The 17175-nt window shown below is 48.3% G+C and overlaps 1 protein-coding gene across 1 annotated transcript in view; it reads left to right on the top strand.

Moving 5' to 3' along the window:
• Positions 1–17175, top strand: part of CATSPERD (cation channel sperm associated auxiliary subunit delta) — a 77100-nt gene that overhangs the window by 9399 nt on the left and 50526 nt on the right. The window contains exons 6-8 of the mRNA XM_066252671.1: positions 3114–3181; positions 6691–6804; positions 12629–12712. Of these exons, the coding sequence (XP_066108768.1) occupies positions 3114–3181; positions 6691–6804; positions 12629–12712 (266 nt within the window). The remainder of the gene's footprint in view (positions 1–3113; positions 3182–6690; positions 6805–12628; positions 12713–17175) is intronic.

Genomic DNA, 17175 nt, shown 5'->3' with positions numbered 1-17175 from the left:
TTGAATCCTTGCTTTTACTTTTTAATATTTTTAAGGAGGGTACACTCAGAAGTGGCTCTGATTCCTGGTAACACTCTGAATGAGTGATGTCCACAATGTCCTGTCCTCAACAGCCCCGCTCAGCTCCTGTGCACTCATGTCTGTGGTCTCTCTCTCTCTCTTTTTTTTTTTTTTTGTATTTTCCTGAAGTTGGAAACGGGGAGGCAGTCACACAATTTCCCACATGCGCCTGACCGGGATCCACCCGGCATGCCCACCAGGGGGCAATGCTCTGCCCATCTGGGGCGTTGCTCTGTTGCAACCAGAGCCATTCTAGGGCCTGAGGCAGAGGCCATGGAGCCATCCTCAGCGCCCAGGCCAACTTTGCCCCAATGGAGCCTCGGCTGCGGGAGGGGAAGAGAGAGGCAAAGAGGAAGGAGAGGGGGAGGGGTAGAGAAGCAGATGGGCGCCTCTCCTGTGTGCCCTGGCCAGGAATCGAACCCGGGACTCCTGCACGCCAGGCTGACGCTCTACCACTGAGCCAACCGGCCAGGGCCTCTGTGGTCTCTTTTATAGAGTCAGTCCATCTTATATTTTTGTCTTTCTCTTTTTCTGCTGCCTTCTGTTCTTCTCAGCATTGTTGTATTTTCCAAAGAGCCCTGCATTCTCACGATGCACCTAAAGTAAGACAGTTTCAGTTTTGTCATTTTTGCCTCCAGTGACATTTCAGGCTTAATTTGCTCTTGGACCTAATTGTTTGTCTTTCAGTTGTTCAGGGCATCTGTAGAGCTCTCCTCCAACACCATATTTCAGTGATCGATATCTTCCCATCAGCCTTCTTCACTGTCCAACTTTTGCATCTGTACTTAGTAACCGGGAATACCAGGTTGTGGATGCTTACAGACCTTGGTCTCTAATGACCCAGCTTTAATCTTGGTGATCTTTCCTAATTCTTCCATCGCTGCCCTTCTGAGTCTCAGGCTTCTCTAGGTGTCTTGGCTGTAATCTCCATCTGAATTGATGACTGAAGCAAGTAAACAAAATCTTTAAAAATTTCATTGTCTTCATTGTCAGTGTTAAGCTTATTTTTCATGATATGGTCATGAGAGCTTATTAGTCATGATATGGTCATTCTCTTTAAAGTTTTTTGAGGAACTTCCACACTGTTTGCTACACCTGCACCATTTCCATTCCCAACAATGCACAAAGGTTCCACATTCTTTACATTCTCACCAACACTGCTTGTTTTCTGTTTCCTTTCAAGCCAAAGTTTCTACATTTAAAACAGAATCAAAGTTGTCCTGGACTGCTAGTTCAGTCGGGTAGAGTGTCGTCCCACTATACCAAGATTTCAGGTACCATTCTGGATCAGGGCACATATAAGAATCAATTGGAGGCGCAGTGGATAAAGCGTCGACCTGGAAATGCTGAGGTCGCCGGTTCGAAACCCTGGGCTTGCCTGGTCAAGGCACATATGGGAGTTGATGCTTCCAGCTCCTCCCCCCCTTCTCTCTCTCTCTCTCTCTCTCTCTCTCTCCCTCCCTCCCTCTCCTCTCTAAAATGAATAAATAAATAAAAATTAAAAAAAATTAAAAAAAATAAAAAAAAAAGAATCAATTGGGGCCCTGGCCGGTTGGCTCAGCGGTAGAGCGTTGGCCTGGCGTGCGGGGGACCCGGGTTCGATTCCCGGCCAGGGCACATAGGAGAAGCACCCATTTGCTTCTCCCCCCACCTTCCTCTCTGTCTCTCTCTTCCCCTCCCGCAGCTGGGGCTCCATTGGAGCAAAGATGGCCCAGGCGCTGGGGATGGCTCCTTGGCCTCTGCCCCAGGCGCTAGAGTGGCTCTGGTCGTGGCAGAGTGACGCCCCGGAGGGGCAGAGCATCGCCCCCTGGTGGGCAGAGCATCGCCCCTGGTGGGTGTGCCGGGTGGATCCAGTCGGGCGCATGCGGGAGTCTGTCTGACTGTCTCTCCCCGTTTCCAGCTTCAGAAAAAAAAAAAAAGAATCAATTGGCGCCTGACCAGGTGGTGGCGCAGTGGATAGAGCATCGAACTGGGATGCAGAAGGACCCAGGTTCGAGACCCCGAGGTTGCCAGCTTGAGTGCAGTCTCATCTGGTTTGAGCAAAAGCTCACCAGCTTGGACCCAAGGTCGCTGGCTCAAGCAAGGGATTACTCAGTCTGCTGAAGGCCCATGGTCAAGGCACACATGAGAAAGCAATCAATGAACAACTAAGGTGTCGCCACGAAAAACTGATGATTGATGCTTCTCATCTCTCTCCGTTCCTGTCTGTCTGTCCCTATCTATCCTTCTCTCTGACACTCTCTCTGTCTCTGTTAAGAAAAAAAAAAAAAAAAAGAACCAACTGGCCTGACCTGTGGTGGTGCAGTGGATAAAGTGTCGACATGGAGTGCTGAGATCACCAGTTCAAAGTTCCAGGTTTGCCCGGTCAAGGCACATATGAGAAGCAACTACTACTACAAGTTGATGCTTCCTGTTCTTCTTTGCTTCTCTCTTTCTCCTATCTCTAAAACCAATAAATAAATAAAAAATCTCAAAAAAAAAGAATCAACCAATGGCCTGACTGTGGTGGTGCAGTGGATAGAGCATTGACCCAGAATGCTTAGGTTGCTAGTTTGAAAGTGGAGGCCTTTGACTAGAGGGCAGGGTGGCTGGCTTGAGTGCAGGGTCACTGACATGATCTTGAAGTCATAGGCTTGAGCCCAAGGTCACCAGCTTAAGCATCATGTTGCCGGCTCAACCACAAGGTGCCAGTTGATCCCCGGTCAAGGCATGTAAAAGAAGCAATCAATACACAACTAAGTGGAGCAATGAATTGATGTTTCTCTCTCTCCCTCCCTCTCTCTCTAAAATCAATGGATGAAAATTTTAAAAATAACAAAGTAGAATCAAAGAACACCTTGGTAAGAGAAGGGAGTCCTCTCTGCAATTTTGGTGAAGTCCAAAATTGTAGAGGCAGGGTTGCTACAAAACATCTGCAGTGCACAGGATAACCCCCCCTCCCAACCAAAAACTTCTGACCCCAAATGTCAACAGTAAGTTGAGAAACCCTGCTCTAACCTTTTCTCTGAGCTTCAAGGAACTCATTTAGTTTTCAAATGATCTTTTCCTTTCAGGCATAAAACACCCTGTTTCGCACATTTCTGGTGATAATTGTTGCTATAGTGAACATCCCTTTTGTTTGGTGAGTACAGTGTATCATTTTTTTTTAACGTTGAATTTGACTTCTTTTTTTAAAAAAATAATTTTATTTTTAATGGGGCGACATCAATAAATCAGGATACATATATTCAAAGATAACAAGTCCAGGTTATCTTGTCGTTCACTTATGTTGCATACCCATCACCCAAAGTCAGATTGTCCTCTGTCACCTTCTATCTAGTTTTCTTTGTGCCCCTCCCCCTCCTCCTTTCTCTCTCCCTCTCCTCCCCCCCCCCAACCACTACACTCTTATCAATGTCTCTTAGTTTCACTTTTATGTCCCACCTACGTATGGAATAATGCAGTTTCTGGTTTTTTCTGATTTACTTATTTCACTTCGTATAATGTTATCAAGATCCCACCATTTTGCTGTAAATGATCTGATGTCATCAATGTGTGTCATTTTTTTATTCTTCTCTGAACACAGATGGAAATAAGGACAGGCTAAGCCGTGGGGACTGGGCAGTGTCGTTACCCGAGGTCTCAGAAGACAACCTGAGGTGTGGGTGGGGCTCTGGAGCTGCTTCCAGATCAACTGCCTGGCATACTATGAATATATCCATCTACCTTCCTTTTTTTTTTTACTTGTTATGTTGAAATACATAGACTACAGGAAGTTGAAAACCCATACAGAGTCCCATGTACCCTTCCCCTAGCCTTCCCCAGTGGTTGCATCTTACATAACTATAGTAATAGACATAAAACCAGTGTTGACTTGGCTATAGTATGTGTAGTTCTAGCATTTATCACATTGTCATAGAACCACTACTGCCATTAAAACACCAAACTACTGTCCCATCACCCAAAGCTCCATTCCTCCCTGCCCTGTCCCCACCTTACCCCTAACTCCTGGCAACTTCTAATTTGTACCCCGTCTCTACAGTTTTCTCATTTTAAGAATGTTATATAGCCTGACCAGGCGGTGGAGCAGTGGATAGAGCGTCGGATTGGGATGCAGAGGACCCAGGTTCGAGACCCCAAGGTTGCCAACTTGAGTGTGGGCTCATCTGGATTGAGCAAAAGCTCACCAGCTTGGACCCAAGTCGCTGGCTCCAGCGAGGGGTTACTCGATCTGCTGAAGGCCCACGGTCAAGGCACATATGAGAAAGCAATCAATGAACAACTTAGGTGTCGCAACGAAAAACTAATGATTGATGCTTCTCATCTCTCCGTTCCTGTCTGTCTGTCCCTGTTTATCCCTCTCTCTGACTCTCTCTGTAAAAAAAAAAAAAAAAAAAAAAAAAAAAAGAATGTTATATAGCCCTGGCTGGATGGCTAAGTGGAAAAATGTCAGTCTGGCACAACACGGTTTTAGGTTTGATCCCTAATCAGGGCATGTATGAGAAGCAACCAATGAGTACACAACTAAATGAAACAAGTTAGTGGAACAGCAAGTTGATACTTCTTTCTCAAATCAATGGAAAAGGCCTGACCTGTAGTGGCGCAGTGGATAAAGTGTTGACCTGGAAATGCTGAGGTTGCCGGTTCAAAACCCTGGGCTTGCCTGGTCAAGGCACATATGAGAGTTGATGCTTCCAGCTCCTCCCCCTTCTTTCTCTCTGTCTCTCTCCCTCCCTCTCTCTCTCCTCTCTAAAAATGAATAAATATTGAATAAAATAAAATAAAATAAAAATAAAAAAATAAAAAATAAAAAAAAAGAACAACTATCAAATCAATGGAAAAAATTTTTAAGTATTATATAAACAGCCCTGGCCGGTTGGCTCAGCGGTAGAGCGTCGGCCTGGCGTGCGGGGCACCCGGGTTCAATTCCCGGCCAAGGCACATAGGAGAAGCGCCCATTTGCTTCTCCACCCCCCCTCCTTCCTCTCTGTCTCTCTCTTCCCCTCCCACAGCCAAGGCTCCATTGGAGCAAAAATGACCCGGGTGCTGGGGATGGCTCCTTGGCCTCTGCCCCAGGCACTAGAGTGGCTCTGGTCACGGCAGAGCGACACCCAGGAGGGGCAGAGCATCGCCCCCTGGTGGGCAGAGCGTTGCCCCTGGTGGGCATGCTGGGTGAATCCCGGTCGGGCGCATGCGGGAGTCTGTCTGACTGTCTCTCCTCATTTCCAGCTTCAGAAAAATACAAAAAAAAAGGAAAGTATTATATAAACAGGCCCTGACCGGTTGGCTCAGTGGTAGAGCATCGGCCTGGCGTGCAGGAGTCCCGGGTTTGATTCCCAGCCAGGGCACTCAGGAGAAGCACCCATCTGCTTCTCCACCCCTCCCCCTCTCCTTCCTCTCTCTCTCTTCCCCTCCCGCAGCCAAGGCTCCATTGGAGCAAATTTGGCCCGGGCACTGAGGATGGCTCTGTGGCCTCTGCCTCAGGCGCTAGAATGGCTCTGGTTGCAACAGAGCAATGCCCCAGATGGGCAGAGTATCGCCCCCTGGTGGGCATGCCGGGTGGATCCCGGTCGGGCACATGAGGGAGTCTGACTGCCTCCCCATTTCCAACTTCAGAAAATTAAAAAAAAAAAGTATTATATAAACAGAATCATACAATATGGAACTTTTGAAGATAAGTTTTCCTCAGCGAAATTCTCTGGAGACTTATCTAATTTATTGTCTATATCTCAATCTGTTCCTTTACATTGCCAAGTCATAGTCCATGGTCTGAATGTACCAGAATTTGGTTGCCTCCACTTTTTTGCTATTGCCAAGAAAAGCTGCTATGGCCACTTATGTACATATTTTTGTGTGAATATAAGTTCTCATTTTTCCGGAATAAGGAATAAATGCTCAGGAGTTTAGCCCTAGGCATTCACCTCTTTTTATTGATATACAACTGACATAACATTGTGTAAGTTTAAGGTATACAATGTAATGGTTTGATACATTTATATACTGCAATATGGTGACCACTGTAGGGTTATCTCCATCATGTCACATTATTATTGTTTCTTTTTTTTTTTTTCCTCCTTAAATGAGAAGGGGCGAGGCAGAGAAACAGACTCCCACATGTGCTCCAACTGGGATCCATCCGGCAAGCCCCCTGTAGGGCAATACTCTGCCCATCTGGGGCCTGTGCACCATTGCTTGTTAACTGATTACTTTAACACCTGAGGCAAAGCCATGAAGCCATCCTCAGTGTCTGGGACCAACTTGCTCCAACTGAGCCATGGCTGCAGGAGGGGGAGAGAGAGATAGAAAGAGAGAAAGGAGAGGGGGAGGGGCAGAGAAGCAGATGGTCGCTTCTCCTGTGTGCCCTGACCAGCAATCAAACGCGAGACATCCACATGCCAGGCTGACGTTCTACCACTAAGCCAACTGGCTAGGGCCCTTTTGTGTGTGTGTGCTGAGAACAATTAAGATTTAGCTGCTTAGCAACTTTGAAGTTTATAGTGCAGTATCATTGTCTATAACGACTCTGCTGTGCATTCGATCTGCAGGACTTATTTACTGGCTGTAAGTTTCTGACCTCAGACAACATCTCCCCAACCCTAACCCCCCCAAATCTCCTTTTAAAGAGACTATTCTGTGTGTGTTTTCTTCCAGGTAATAACTAATTCCGTTTTTGCTTATTTGTATGGAGATCAGATATCTCAGACCAATATATATTTCTCAAATAACCAGGGATATATGTTTCAGAAGTATGTCCATGAAAGACAGGTATGTTCGTTTGGCTAAGAAAGTGAACAAAGGCCCTGGCCGGTTGGCTCACTGGTACAGCATCGGCCTGGTGTGCGAGAGTCCTAGGTTCGATTCCCAGCCAGGGCACACAGGAGAAGCGCCCATCTGCTTCTCCACCCCTCCCCCTCTCCTTCCTCTCTGTCTCTCTCTTCCCCTCCCGCAGCCAAGGCTCCATTGGAGCAAAGTTGGCCCAGGCGCTGAGGATGGCTCTGTGGCCTCTGCCTCAGGTACTAGAATGGCTCTGGTTGCAACAAAGCAATGCCCCAGATGGGCGGAGCATCGCCCCCTGGTGGGCGTGCCGGGTGGATCCCGGTCGGGCGCATGCGGGAGTCTGTCTGATTGCCTGCCCATTTCCAACTTCAGAAAAATGCAAGGAATAAAAGAAGAAAAAGAAAAAAAAGTAAGTGAACAAAACAAAGATACATATCTTATGTGTGGTTGGAGTAATTAGCACTCAGGAGGTGAACCAGGGCTTTTCTTTCTTGGGAAGGAAGGGAAAATTTCAGGTCAGAGGAGGTGGCCAAGGAGATTAGGAAGTTAAGAAAGGGGACAAAAGGTTAAAAGGTTTTAATTTTTATTAATTGATTTTAGAGAGGAAGGAGGAGGGCAGGGGAGAGAGAGAGAGAGAGAGAGAGAGAGAGAGATATTTGTTGTTCCACTTATATAGGCATTCATTGGCTGATTCCTGTATGTGCCCTGACTGGGGATCAAACCCACAGCCTTGATGTATAGGGACAATGCTCTAACCAACTGAGCTACCAGGCCAGGCTGACAAAAGATTTTAGATACTAGAACATTTAAGGAGAGATCATGAAAACTGATACCATAGTAAAAGCTTCACATTGATTATAATGCTTAACCTTGTGGCCACCAGAGATCAGTAACCATCATCATCCTCTTTTTACAGATAAGAATAGCACTGGGTTTACTATGTGTTCCCCAATTTATGTCCACTCAGAACCCCAGAATGTAATCTTACTTGGTAATGGGGTCTTTGCAGATGTAATTTGTTAAGGTGGGGTCAGCCTGACTGGTGGTGGGACAGTGGAAAGAGCATCAACCTGGGATGCTGAGGTCCCAGATTTGAAACCCCAAGGTCACCAGCTTGAGCCTGGGCTCATCCTGTTTGAGCGCAGGCTCTCCATCTTGAGTACGAGGTCACTGGCTTGGCTGGAGACCCCCAGTCAAGGCACGTATGAGAAGCAATCAATGAACAAACTGAAGCAACTCTGAGTTGATGCTTCTCATCTCTCTCCCTTCTTGTCTCTGCCTCTCTCCAAAAAAAAAAAAAAAAAAGAAAAGAAAAGTAAAAAGAAAAAGAAAACGTGTTCTTAAAAAAGAAAAAAAAAGCCTGACCAGGCAGTGGCGCAGTGGATAGAGCGTTGGACTGGGATGCTGAGGACCCAGATTCAAGACCCCAAGGTTGCCAGCTTGAGAGCGGGCTCATCTGGTTTGAACAAGGCTCACCAGCTTGAGCGCAAGGTCACTGGCTCAAGCAAGGGGTCACTCCATCTGCTGTAGCCCCCCCCCCCCCGGTCAAGGTATATATGAGAAAGCAATCAATGAACAACTAAGGAGCCGCAGTGAAGAATTGATGTTTCTCATTTCTCTCCCTTCCTGTCTGTCTGTCCCTATCTGTCCCTCTCTCTGTGTCTCTACCACAAAAAAAAAAAAAAAAAAAAAAAAAAAATACTGGTCAGTGGTGATGCAGTGGATGAATTGTTGACCTGGAACACTAAGGTCGCCGGTTTGAAACCCTGGGCTTGCCCAATCAAGGCACATATGACAAGCAACAACTAAAGTGAAGCAATGATGAGATGATACTTCTCGCCACCCCCTCCCCCATCATCTCTCTTTAAAATCAATAAATAGGCCCTGGCCGGTTGGCTCAGCGGTAGAGCGTCGGCCTGGCGTGCGGGGGACCCGGGTTCAATTCCCGGCCAGGGCATATAGGGAGGCGCCCATTTGCTTCTCCACCCTCACCCCCCTCCTTCCTCTCTGTCTCTCTCTTCCCCTCCCGCAGCCGAGGCTCCATTGGAGCAGAGATGGCCCGGGCGCTGGGGATGGCTCTTTGGCCTCTGCCCCAGGCGCTAGGGTGGCTCTAGTTGCGGCAGAGTGGCGCCCCGGAAGGGCAGAGCATCGCCCCCTGGTGGGCAGAGCGTCGCCCCTGGTGGGCGTGCCCGGTGGATCCCGGTCTGGCGCATGCGGGAGTCTGTCTGACTGTCTCTCCCCGTTTCCAGCTTCGGAAAAATTAAAAAGAAAAAAAAGAAAAAAAGAAAAAAAAATCAATAAATAGCCCTGGCTGGTTGGCTCAGTGGTAGAGTGTCGGCTTGGCGTGCAGGAGTCCCGGGTTCGATTCCTGGCCAGGGCACACAGAAGTGCCCATCTGCTTCTCCACCCCTCCCCCTCTCCTTCCTCTCTGTCTCTCTCTTCCCCTCCCACAGCCGAGGCTCCATTGGAGCAAAGTTTGCCCAGGCGCTGAGGATGGCTCCATGGCCTCTTCCTCAGGTGTTAGAATGGCTCTGATCGCAACAGAGCAACATCCCAGATGGGCAGAGCATTGCCCCCTGGTGGGCATGCCAGGTGGATCCCGGTCAGGCACATGCGGGAATGTGTCTGACTGCCTCCCCGTTTCCAACTGCAGAAAAATACAAAAAAATAAAAAATAAAAATTTAATAAATAAATAAAATCAATAAATAAAATCTTTAATAAAAAAAAAAGAAGACGACAGAGTCATACTGGATTAGGTTGGGTCCTAAATCCAATGATTTGTGTCTTTATAAGAAGAGGAGAGGACCCTGTCCAGATATCTCGGTTGGTTGAGCATTGTTCTGAAGCACCGAGGTTGCCAGTTCCAGCCCCGGTCAGGGAACATACAGAAACAACTCGATGTTCCTATCTCTCTCTCTCTCTCCTTTCCTATCTGACTATAATCAATAAATAAATTTTTTTTGAAAAAGACAAAAAGGAGAGGACACAAGGATGCTCCCAAAAAAGAAGGCTATGTGAAGATGGAGGCTACACTGAAGGGATAGATGCAGTTGCCAGCTAAGGAATGCTGAGGACTGCTGGCAACCACCGTATGCTAGAGCAGAAGAATGATGTGGGTCCTTCCTCAGAACTTCAGAAGGAGTCAATCACCCCAGCCTGGCTGACACTTTTGATTTTAGCCTCTGGCTTCCAGAACTGTGACATGAAATTTCTGTCATTTTAAGCCCCTCCAGTATGTGGTATCTTTTTATAGCAGACCTAGGAAACTAATAGAAGGATGAGGGCCCAGAGAAGGTCAGGGCCTTTGCCAAGGCCACACAGCCTGGCAGAGCTGGGATTTCAAAAGCTGAAGCAGACAGAATGTTTGGGTAGCTAAGAGAATGAGGACATTTTATTCTGACCCAGAGAATGGCTTCACCCCCCAAACCCTTGGGAAGTATGTCCAAGGAAGACAGACAAAGTCTACTGCACACTCAAATTCTGATCATGTCTCAGATCTGGTTTCTCAGCCCTGCCCAAGAGGGCCAGTGAAGCCTAGAACCTGACCAGCCACCTGTTTTCATTCTAAGTTAGACCCAGAAGGACCTAGAGGCTGCTGCTTTAGTCCCAGAATCCAAAGGCTGGAAAACCAGAAGCTCTGATGTCCAAGGGCAGGAGAAGATGGACATCCCAGATCAAAAAGCAAGAGCAGATTTGCCTTTCCTCTACCTTTTTGTTCCATCTGGGCTCCTGACTGAATGGATGATGTGCACCCACACTGATGAGCATGGGTATCCTTGACTGGGTCCACTGAATCCAACGCTAATCTCTTCTGGAAACTCCCTCAGGGACATACCTGGAAATAATGTCTTACCAGCTCTCTAGGCATCCTCTAGTCCAGCCAAGTGGACCCCCACATACATCTTTTTCTATCTGAACCTCCAAATAAAGACACTAACAAGGTGATAATTCCTCCAGCCACAATACAACCATCCTGTGTACAACAAAAAATGCACTAACTCCTCCTAAGGAGAGGAGGTCAAGTCCTAGAGTAATGTTCACTCCTCTCCTTAATGTCCCATCACTTAAATACCAAATTTTTTTTAATTTTTTAAGTGAGAGGAGGGGAGATAAACAGACTCTCACGCCCTAGCAAGGGTCCACCCAGCAACCCCCATCTGGAGCCAATGCTCAAACGAATTGAGCCACTAGCTGCAAGAGGGGAAGAGAGGGAGAAGGGGGAGAGAGAAGGGTGGAGAAGCAGATGGTCACTTCTCATATGTGCCCTGACTGGGATCAAACCCAGGATGTCAAAAACAAAAACAAACAAACAAAAAAACCCAGGATGTCCACAGGCCTGAGCAATGCTCTATCGACTGAGTCAACCAGCCAGGGCCTTAAAAAATTTTTTTTTTAATTAATTTTAAAGAGAGAGATGAGAGGAGGGAGGGAGGGAGGGGGAGACAGAGAGAGTGAGGGAAAGAGAGAGAAACATCAATTTGTTGTTTCACTTATTTATGCATTCATTGGTTAATTCTTGTATGCGCCTTAATCAGGGATTGAACTTACAACTTTGGTATATCAGGACAACTCTCTAACCAACTGTAAAACCCTACCAGGGTCTAAATTACAATTATTTTATTTATTTATTTATTTATTTATTTATTTATTTATTTTTTGTATTTTTCTGAAGCTGGAAACGGGAGAGACAGTCAGACAGACTCCCACATGCGCCCGACCTGGATCCACCCGGCACGCCCACCAGGGGGCGACGCTCTGCCCACCAGGGGGCGATGCTCTGCCCCTCCGGGGCGTAGCTCTGCGGAGACCAGAGCCACTCTAGCGCCTGGGGCAGAGGCCAAGGAGCCATCCCCAGCGCCCGGGCCATCTTTGCTCCAATGGAGCCTTGGCTGCGGGAGGGGAAGAGAGAGACAGAGAGGAAGGAGAGGGAGAGGGGTGGAGAAGCTGATGGGCACTTCTCCTGTGTGCCCTGGCCGGGAATTGAACCCGGGTCCCCCGCACGCCAGGCCGACGCTCTACCACTGAGCCAACCAGCCAGGGCTAAATTACAATTATTAATATAAGCGTGTGTGTGTATGTGTGGTTATTGGTGGTGGTGGGACCTTGGGAGGTATTTAGGTCATAAGTGTAGAGCCCTTATGAATGGGATTAAAAAGAGACCCCAGAGAATTTACTAGCCCCTTTCACCTTGTGAGGACACAGCAAAAATCTGTTGACCAAAAGAGGGCCCTTAACTGTGCTGACACACTGAGCTTAAACTTCCAGCCCCCAGAACTGTGAGAAACAAATTTCTATTGTTTATAAGGCACTCAGTCTGTGGCATTTTGTCATAGCAGCCTGAACAGACTAAGACAGGGGGGTTAGGGCTTTGACCTATGAACTTGGCAGGTGGCACAATTCAGTCCAAGCACTGTGTATTATAGAAACTCCCCCTACACACACAAAAAGAGGCTTAATTAAGGTAGTGTTCTCTCCCTTACCTGGAAGAGGTCAGCTGGGCCTTGTGTTCCAGCCTGGCTGCCAGTGCTCTGCTGACCAGCCACGATCTGGACTGAGGAACCTCGGCAGAGATGAAGGATGTAGGCATGCATCTGGCAGTCTGGGTCATACCACTTTCTCCAGTGCCCCCAAACAAAGCTGTCTTCACTTAAGTTTCTGCCCCAGATGCCATATTTCCATAGAGGATAAATAGATCATTAAAAAAAAAAAAAAAGATTTTTCTTCATTTTAGTATATTGGATAATCTAGTTAAATTTAGAATTAAACATTTATAATTTATTCATATGCACTTTCTTTTTGTTTGTTTCACAGGCAGAACTAGTCGGGTCTTTGGGTGGGATTTTCTACTTTCACTCCTTGTCACAGGTTGGGCAGCTTCTCATTGATCAAGGGAAGGTGAGTCACTTGGACTGGGAAGAATTATTTCAATGACCTTTGCCCCAAGCTAGGTTTTTATTAAAACTGACAGACTTGGATTTTCATGTCTGAAATCCATCTGGCTTTTCACTGACCTTTCCACTCATGTATTCATCCACCTAACAATCCATCCATCTACTCATCCACCCACATATCCATTCATCCATTTATGTACTGACCAGTTCATCTATCCACCCATCCATCTACCTACCATTCACTCACCCACCCACCCTCCCTCCCTCCCCCCCACCCCGCACTCATTTGCTCATTCAGTCATGCACTCAGCAGTATTGAAGTGTCTAGGAGGCACAAAGCACTGCGCTGAGCGCCAGAGGTGATCTACAAGATGTGGTTGTATCTCACTGATGGCGCATGACATCATTTTAAATACCTCACGTCAAACTTTTTATTTTATTTTATTTTATTTATTTTATTTTATTTATTTATTTTGCATTTTTCTGAAGCTGGAAACAGGGAGAGACAGTCAGACAGACTCCTGCATGCGCCTGACCGGGATCCACCCGGCACGCCCACCAGGGGGCGACGCTCTGCCCACCAGGGGGCGATGCTCTGCCCATCCTGGGCGTCGCCATGTTGCGACCCTCCTGGGTGTCGCCATGTTGCGACCAGAGCCACTCTAGCGCCTGGGGCAGAGGCCACAGAGCCATCCCCAGCGCCCGGGCCATTTTTGCTCCAATGGAGCCTTGGCTGCGGGAGGGGAAGAGAGAGACAGAGAGGAAGGTGCGGCGGAGGGGTGGAGAAGCAAATGGGCGCTTCTCCTGTGTGCCCTGGCCAGGAATCGAACCCGGGTCCTCCGCACGCTAGGCCGACGCTCTACCGCTGAGCCAACCGGCCAGGGCCTTATTTTATTTTTTATTTTTATTTATTTATTTATTTATTGGTATTTTTCTGAAGCTGGAAACAGGGAGAGACAGTCAGACAGACTCCCGCATGCGCCTGACCGGGATCCACCCGGCACGCCCACCAGGGGCAACGCTCTGCCTACCATGGGGCGATGCTCTGCCCCTCCGGGGCGTCGCTCTGTTGCGACCAGAGCCACTCTAGCGCCTGGGGCAGAGGCCAAGGAGCCATCCCCAGCGCCCGGGCCATCTTTGCTCCAATGGAGCCTCGGCTGCGGGAGGGGAAGAGAGAGACAGAAAGGAAGGAGAGGGGGAGGGGTGGAGAAGTAGATGGGCGCTTCTCCTGTGTGCCCTGGCCAGGAATCGAACCTGGGACTTCTGCACGCCAGGCCGACGCTCTACCTCTGAGCCAACCGGCCAGGGCCATGTCAAACTTTTTAAAAACAATTATTTTCATGTATATTCGGAAAATCAATACATAAAACCTGTGCCCTCACAGATGTAATTTAGGACAAGACTGTCTCTGTCTCTGTCACACACAAATATACCGTGATGGAAAATAAGCTGACTTTGGGTGATGGGCACACAATGCAATCAATGGTTCAAATGCCATAGAGATGTTTACCTGAAATCTGTGTACTCCTTATTGATCCAGAAAAAAAAAAAAAGAAGAGTCCATTTCAAGTGCATTTGAAGAAAAAAGATTAAATCAAAAAGAGATTAAGTTCAGCTTGACCAGGTGGTGGCGCAGTGGATAGAGCATCGGACAGGGATGCAGAAAGACCCAGGTTCGAGACCCAAGGTCGCCAGCTTGAGCGTGGCCTCATCTGGTTTGAGCAAAACTCACCAGCTTGGACCCAAGGTCGCTGGCTCAAGCAAGGGGTTACTCGGTCTGCTGAAGGCCTCCGGTCAGGGCACATATGAGAAAGCTATCAATGAACAACTAAGGTGTCGCAATGAAAATCTGATGATTGATGCTTCTCATCTCTCTCTGTTCCTGTCTGTCTGTCCCTGTCTATCCCTCTCTTTAAAGAAAAAAAAAAGAGATTAAGTTCAGTCAGGACCTGGTATTGCAAAACTTGTGGGTGGGGTGTACAGCTCTGAAGTTTGGGGGATACCCACCATCAGGAAGCATTGAGTTTGGGCTGATATCTGGTGGCTGAAAGCCCTACCCTCTAGGCCCCATCCAGAGTCCCCTCACTGGCATAAACTGCCTGGCCACCCTGAATTAAAGAGACACTCCCACTGGAAATCTCAAGAATTCAGTGGCTGAGGAGTCCAGCTCCTGCTCACCGTCTGCATGTGATGCCTCAGCCAGGACCACAGGCAATCAGAAAGCTTTGCCAGGCAGGTGTCTGGGGTGTTGTCCTCCCCAGTCCAGGCTGGGGTCAGGATGAGTCCAGATGCCCTGCAGGCTCTGAAGAACTTGCAATTGCCCCAGGCTCTGCCCTTGGCTTCCATTCCTAGGTCTTTACCTTTTGTCTTCCACTTAAGTCCTCTTCAGGAGCCTCCCTATGCTGGGAGAGGGAGAAAACCTGACTGACACTTTTCTCCTCTGCGACTCAGCAGTCAGTAGTTTCTGCTTCCAGCCCTAGGCCTTCTCCCGCTCCCTGGCCCCTGGATGCATAAGACTGCAGAAGCCTTTTGTGGGGGCTCCCTCCACAGTGAGAGAGCCCCTCAGCTGCGCTGATCAAGCCGACCCTCCCCTGGCGTGTCCTAGGACAGAGGGCTCGCTGTTTCCTCTGGCCTGGTCCCTTGTTCACCCCACAGCAGTAAGCTATTACAGGCTGAGCTCTTCCACATTTGCCTTGTTGCCTTAATTGGCTGTGCCTACACGGGCAGCTCAACTGAGCAGTTCTAATATCTGGGACCAAGGCCAGCCAGTTCACAACTCAATGAGATGAGCTGGGGGATGATAACTCACACCCGCTGTCTCTTAGGCACCTCATGAAGATGGGCCTGGCTGGTGTCCATAGTGGGGGGCGGGACAAGTCAAGTTCAGCAGCCTGTGCCCAGTCCATCCTTGCCCTGAGCGCTTATTTCTCTCCCCAGGAGGCGCTTGGAAAACAAACCATTTGTCTCTTCCTCCTCTCCACCATGCATCTTCTGGGAAGGGGATGCAGCTGTCTTGGTGGGACTTACTTTTAAACCTGTGACAGAGTTTTTTAAATTCCACAGTGCTGTCAGGAGTCTTTCATAAAGAGCAAATAAGAGAGAACTTTGACAACCATGCTGAAAAATTTAGACTTGACCACAGAGCCGGCCCCTTAGAGGGAGGGTCTAGATGCCAAGGGGCTTGATGGGAGAGGTTGTTAGGAAAAGCATCCAGGGTGTGCACACAGGTCGTTTGGAGGAGAGAAATTAACTTGAATATTAATTTAAGAGCAAGGACACCAACACGAGCCTGGAAGAGAACAAGAGAGAGCAGGGTACTGCAGTCTCAGCACTCTGGACATTTCTGGTGAATAGTTCTTTGTTGTGAGAACCCCATCCTGGGCTCTGTGAGGTGGTCAACAGCATCCCTGACTCCTCCCACTATGCAGGGAGCACACCCAGTGTGACAACCCCAGACATCCTCAGACATGTCTGGGGTCCCCTGGGGGCAGAATCATCCCAAACTGAGAGCCACTGGACCAGATAAGAATGTTTGAACAACAAAGCACATGGACCTACACCTGTCTGTTGCACTGTCATCACTGATTTTTTTTTTTTCTGAAGTTGGAAACGGGGAGGCAGTCAGACACAGTCCCGCATGTGCCCGACCGGGATCCACCCGGCACGCCCACCAGGGGGCGATGCTCTGCCCATCTGGGGCTTCGCTCTGCTGCAATCAGAGTCATTCTAGCGCCTGAGGCAGAGGTCACAGAGCCATCCTCAGTGCCCGGGCCAACTTTGCTCCAATGGAGCCTTGGCTGCGGGAGGGGAAGAGAGAGACAGAGAGGAAGGAGAGGAGGAGGGGTGGAGAAGCAGATGGGTGCTTCTCCTGTGTGCCCTGGCCGGGAATTGAACCAGGACTCCCGCACGCCAGGCCGACGTTCTACCACTGAGCCAACCGTCCAGGGCTTGACTTTTTTTTTTTTAAGTAGAAAAAAAGCCTGACCAGGCAGTGGCGCAGTGGATAGAACATCACACTGGGACACAGAGAACATGCTTTGAAATCCCAAGGTCCCTGGTTTGAGTGCGGGCTCATTCAGCTTGAGTGCGGGCTCACCAGCTTGAGTGCGAGGTCGCTGGCTTGAGTGTATATAGGCATGACCCCATGGTTGCTGGTTCAAGGCCCAAAGGTCACTGGCTTGAGCCCAAGTTCGCTGGCTTGAGCAAGGAGCCACTCACTCTTCTATAACCCCCTGGTCAATGCACATATGAGAAAGCAATCATATGAACAACTAAGGTTCCTCAACAAAGAATTGATGCTTCTCATCTCTCCCTTCCTGTCTGTCTGTCCTTATCTGTCCCTCTCTCTGTCTCTGTCTCTGTCTCTGTCACACACAAAATATTAAAGCAGAATAAAAAACTTTATTTGATGAAAAATTCTTAAAAGTTTCAGTATGAAGTAACAAAATTAACAACCTACAAATCTTT

The sequence above is a fragment of the Saccopteryx bilineata genome, chromosome 1 (assembly GCF_036850765.1).
Source record: "Saccopteryx bilineata isolate mSacBil1 chromosome 1, mSacBil1_pri_phased_curated, whole genome shotgun sequence".
NCBI classification, from domain to species: Eukaryota; Metazoa; Chordata; class Mammalia; order Chiroptera; family Emballonuridae; genus Saccopteryx; species Saccopteryx bilineata.
The sequence above is the reverse complement of the archived record's forward strand: the minus strand, read 5'-3'. Positions and strand labels throughout refer to the sequence as shown.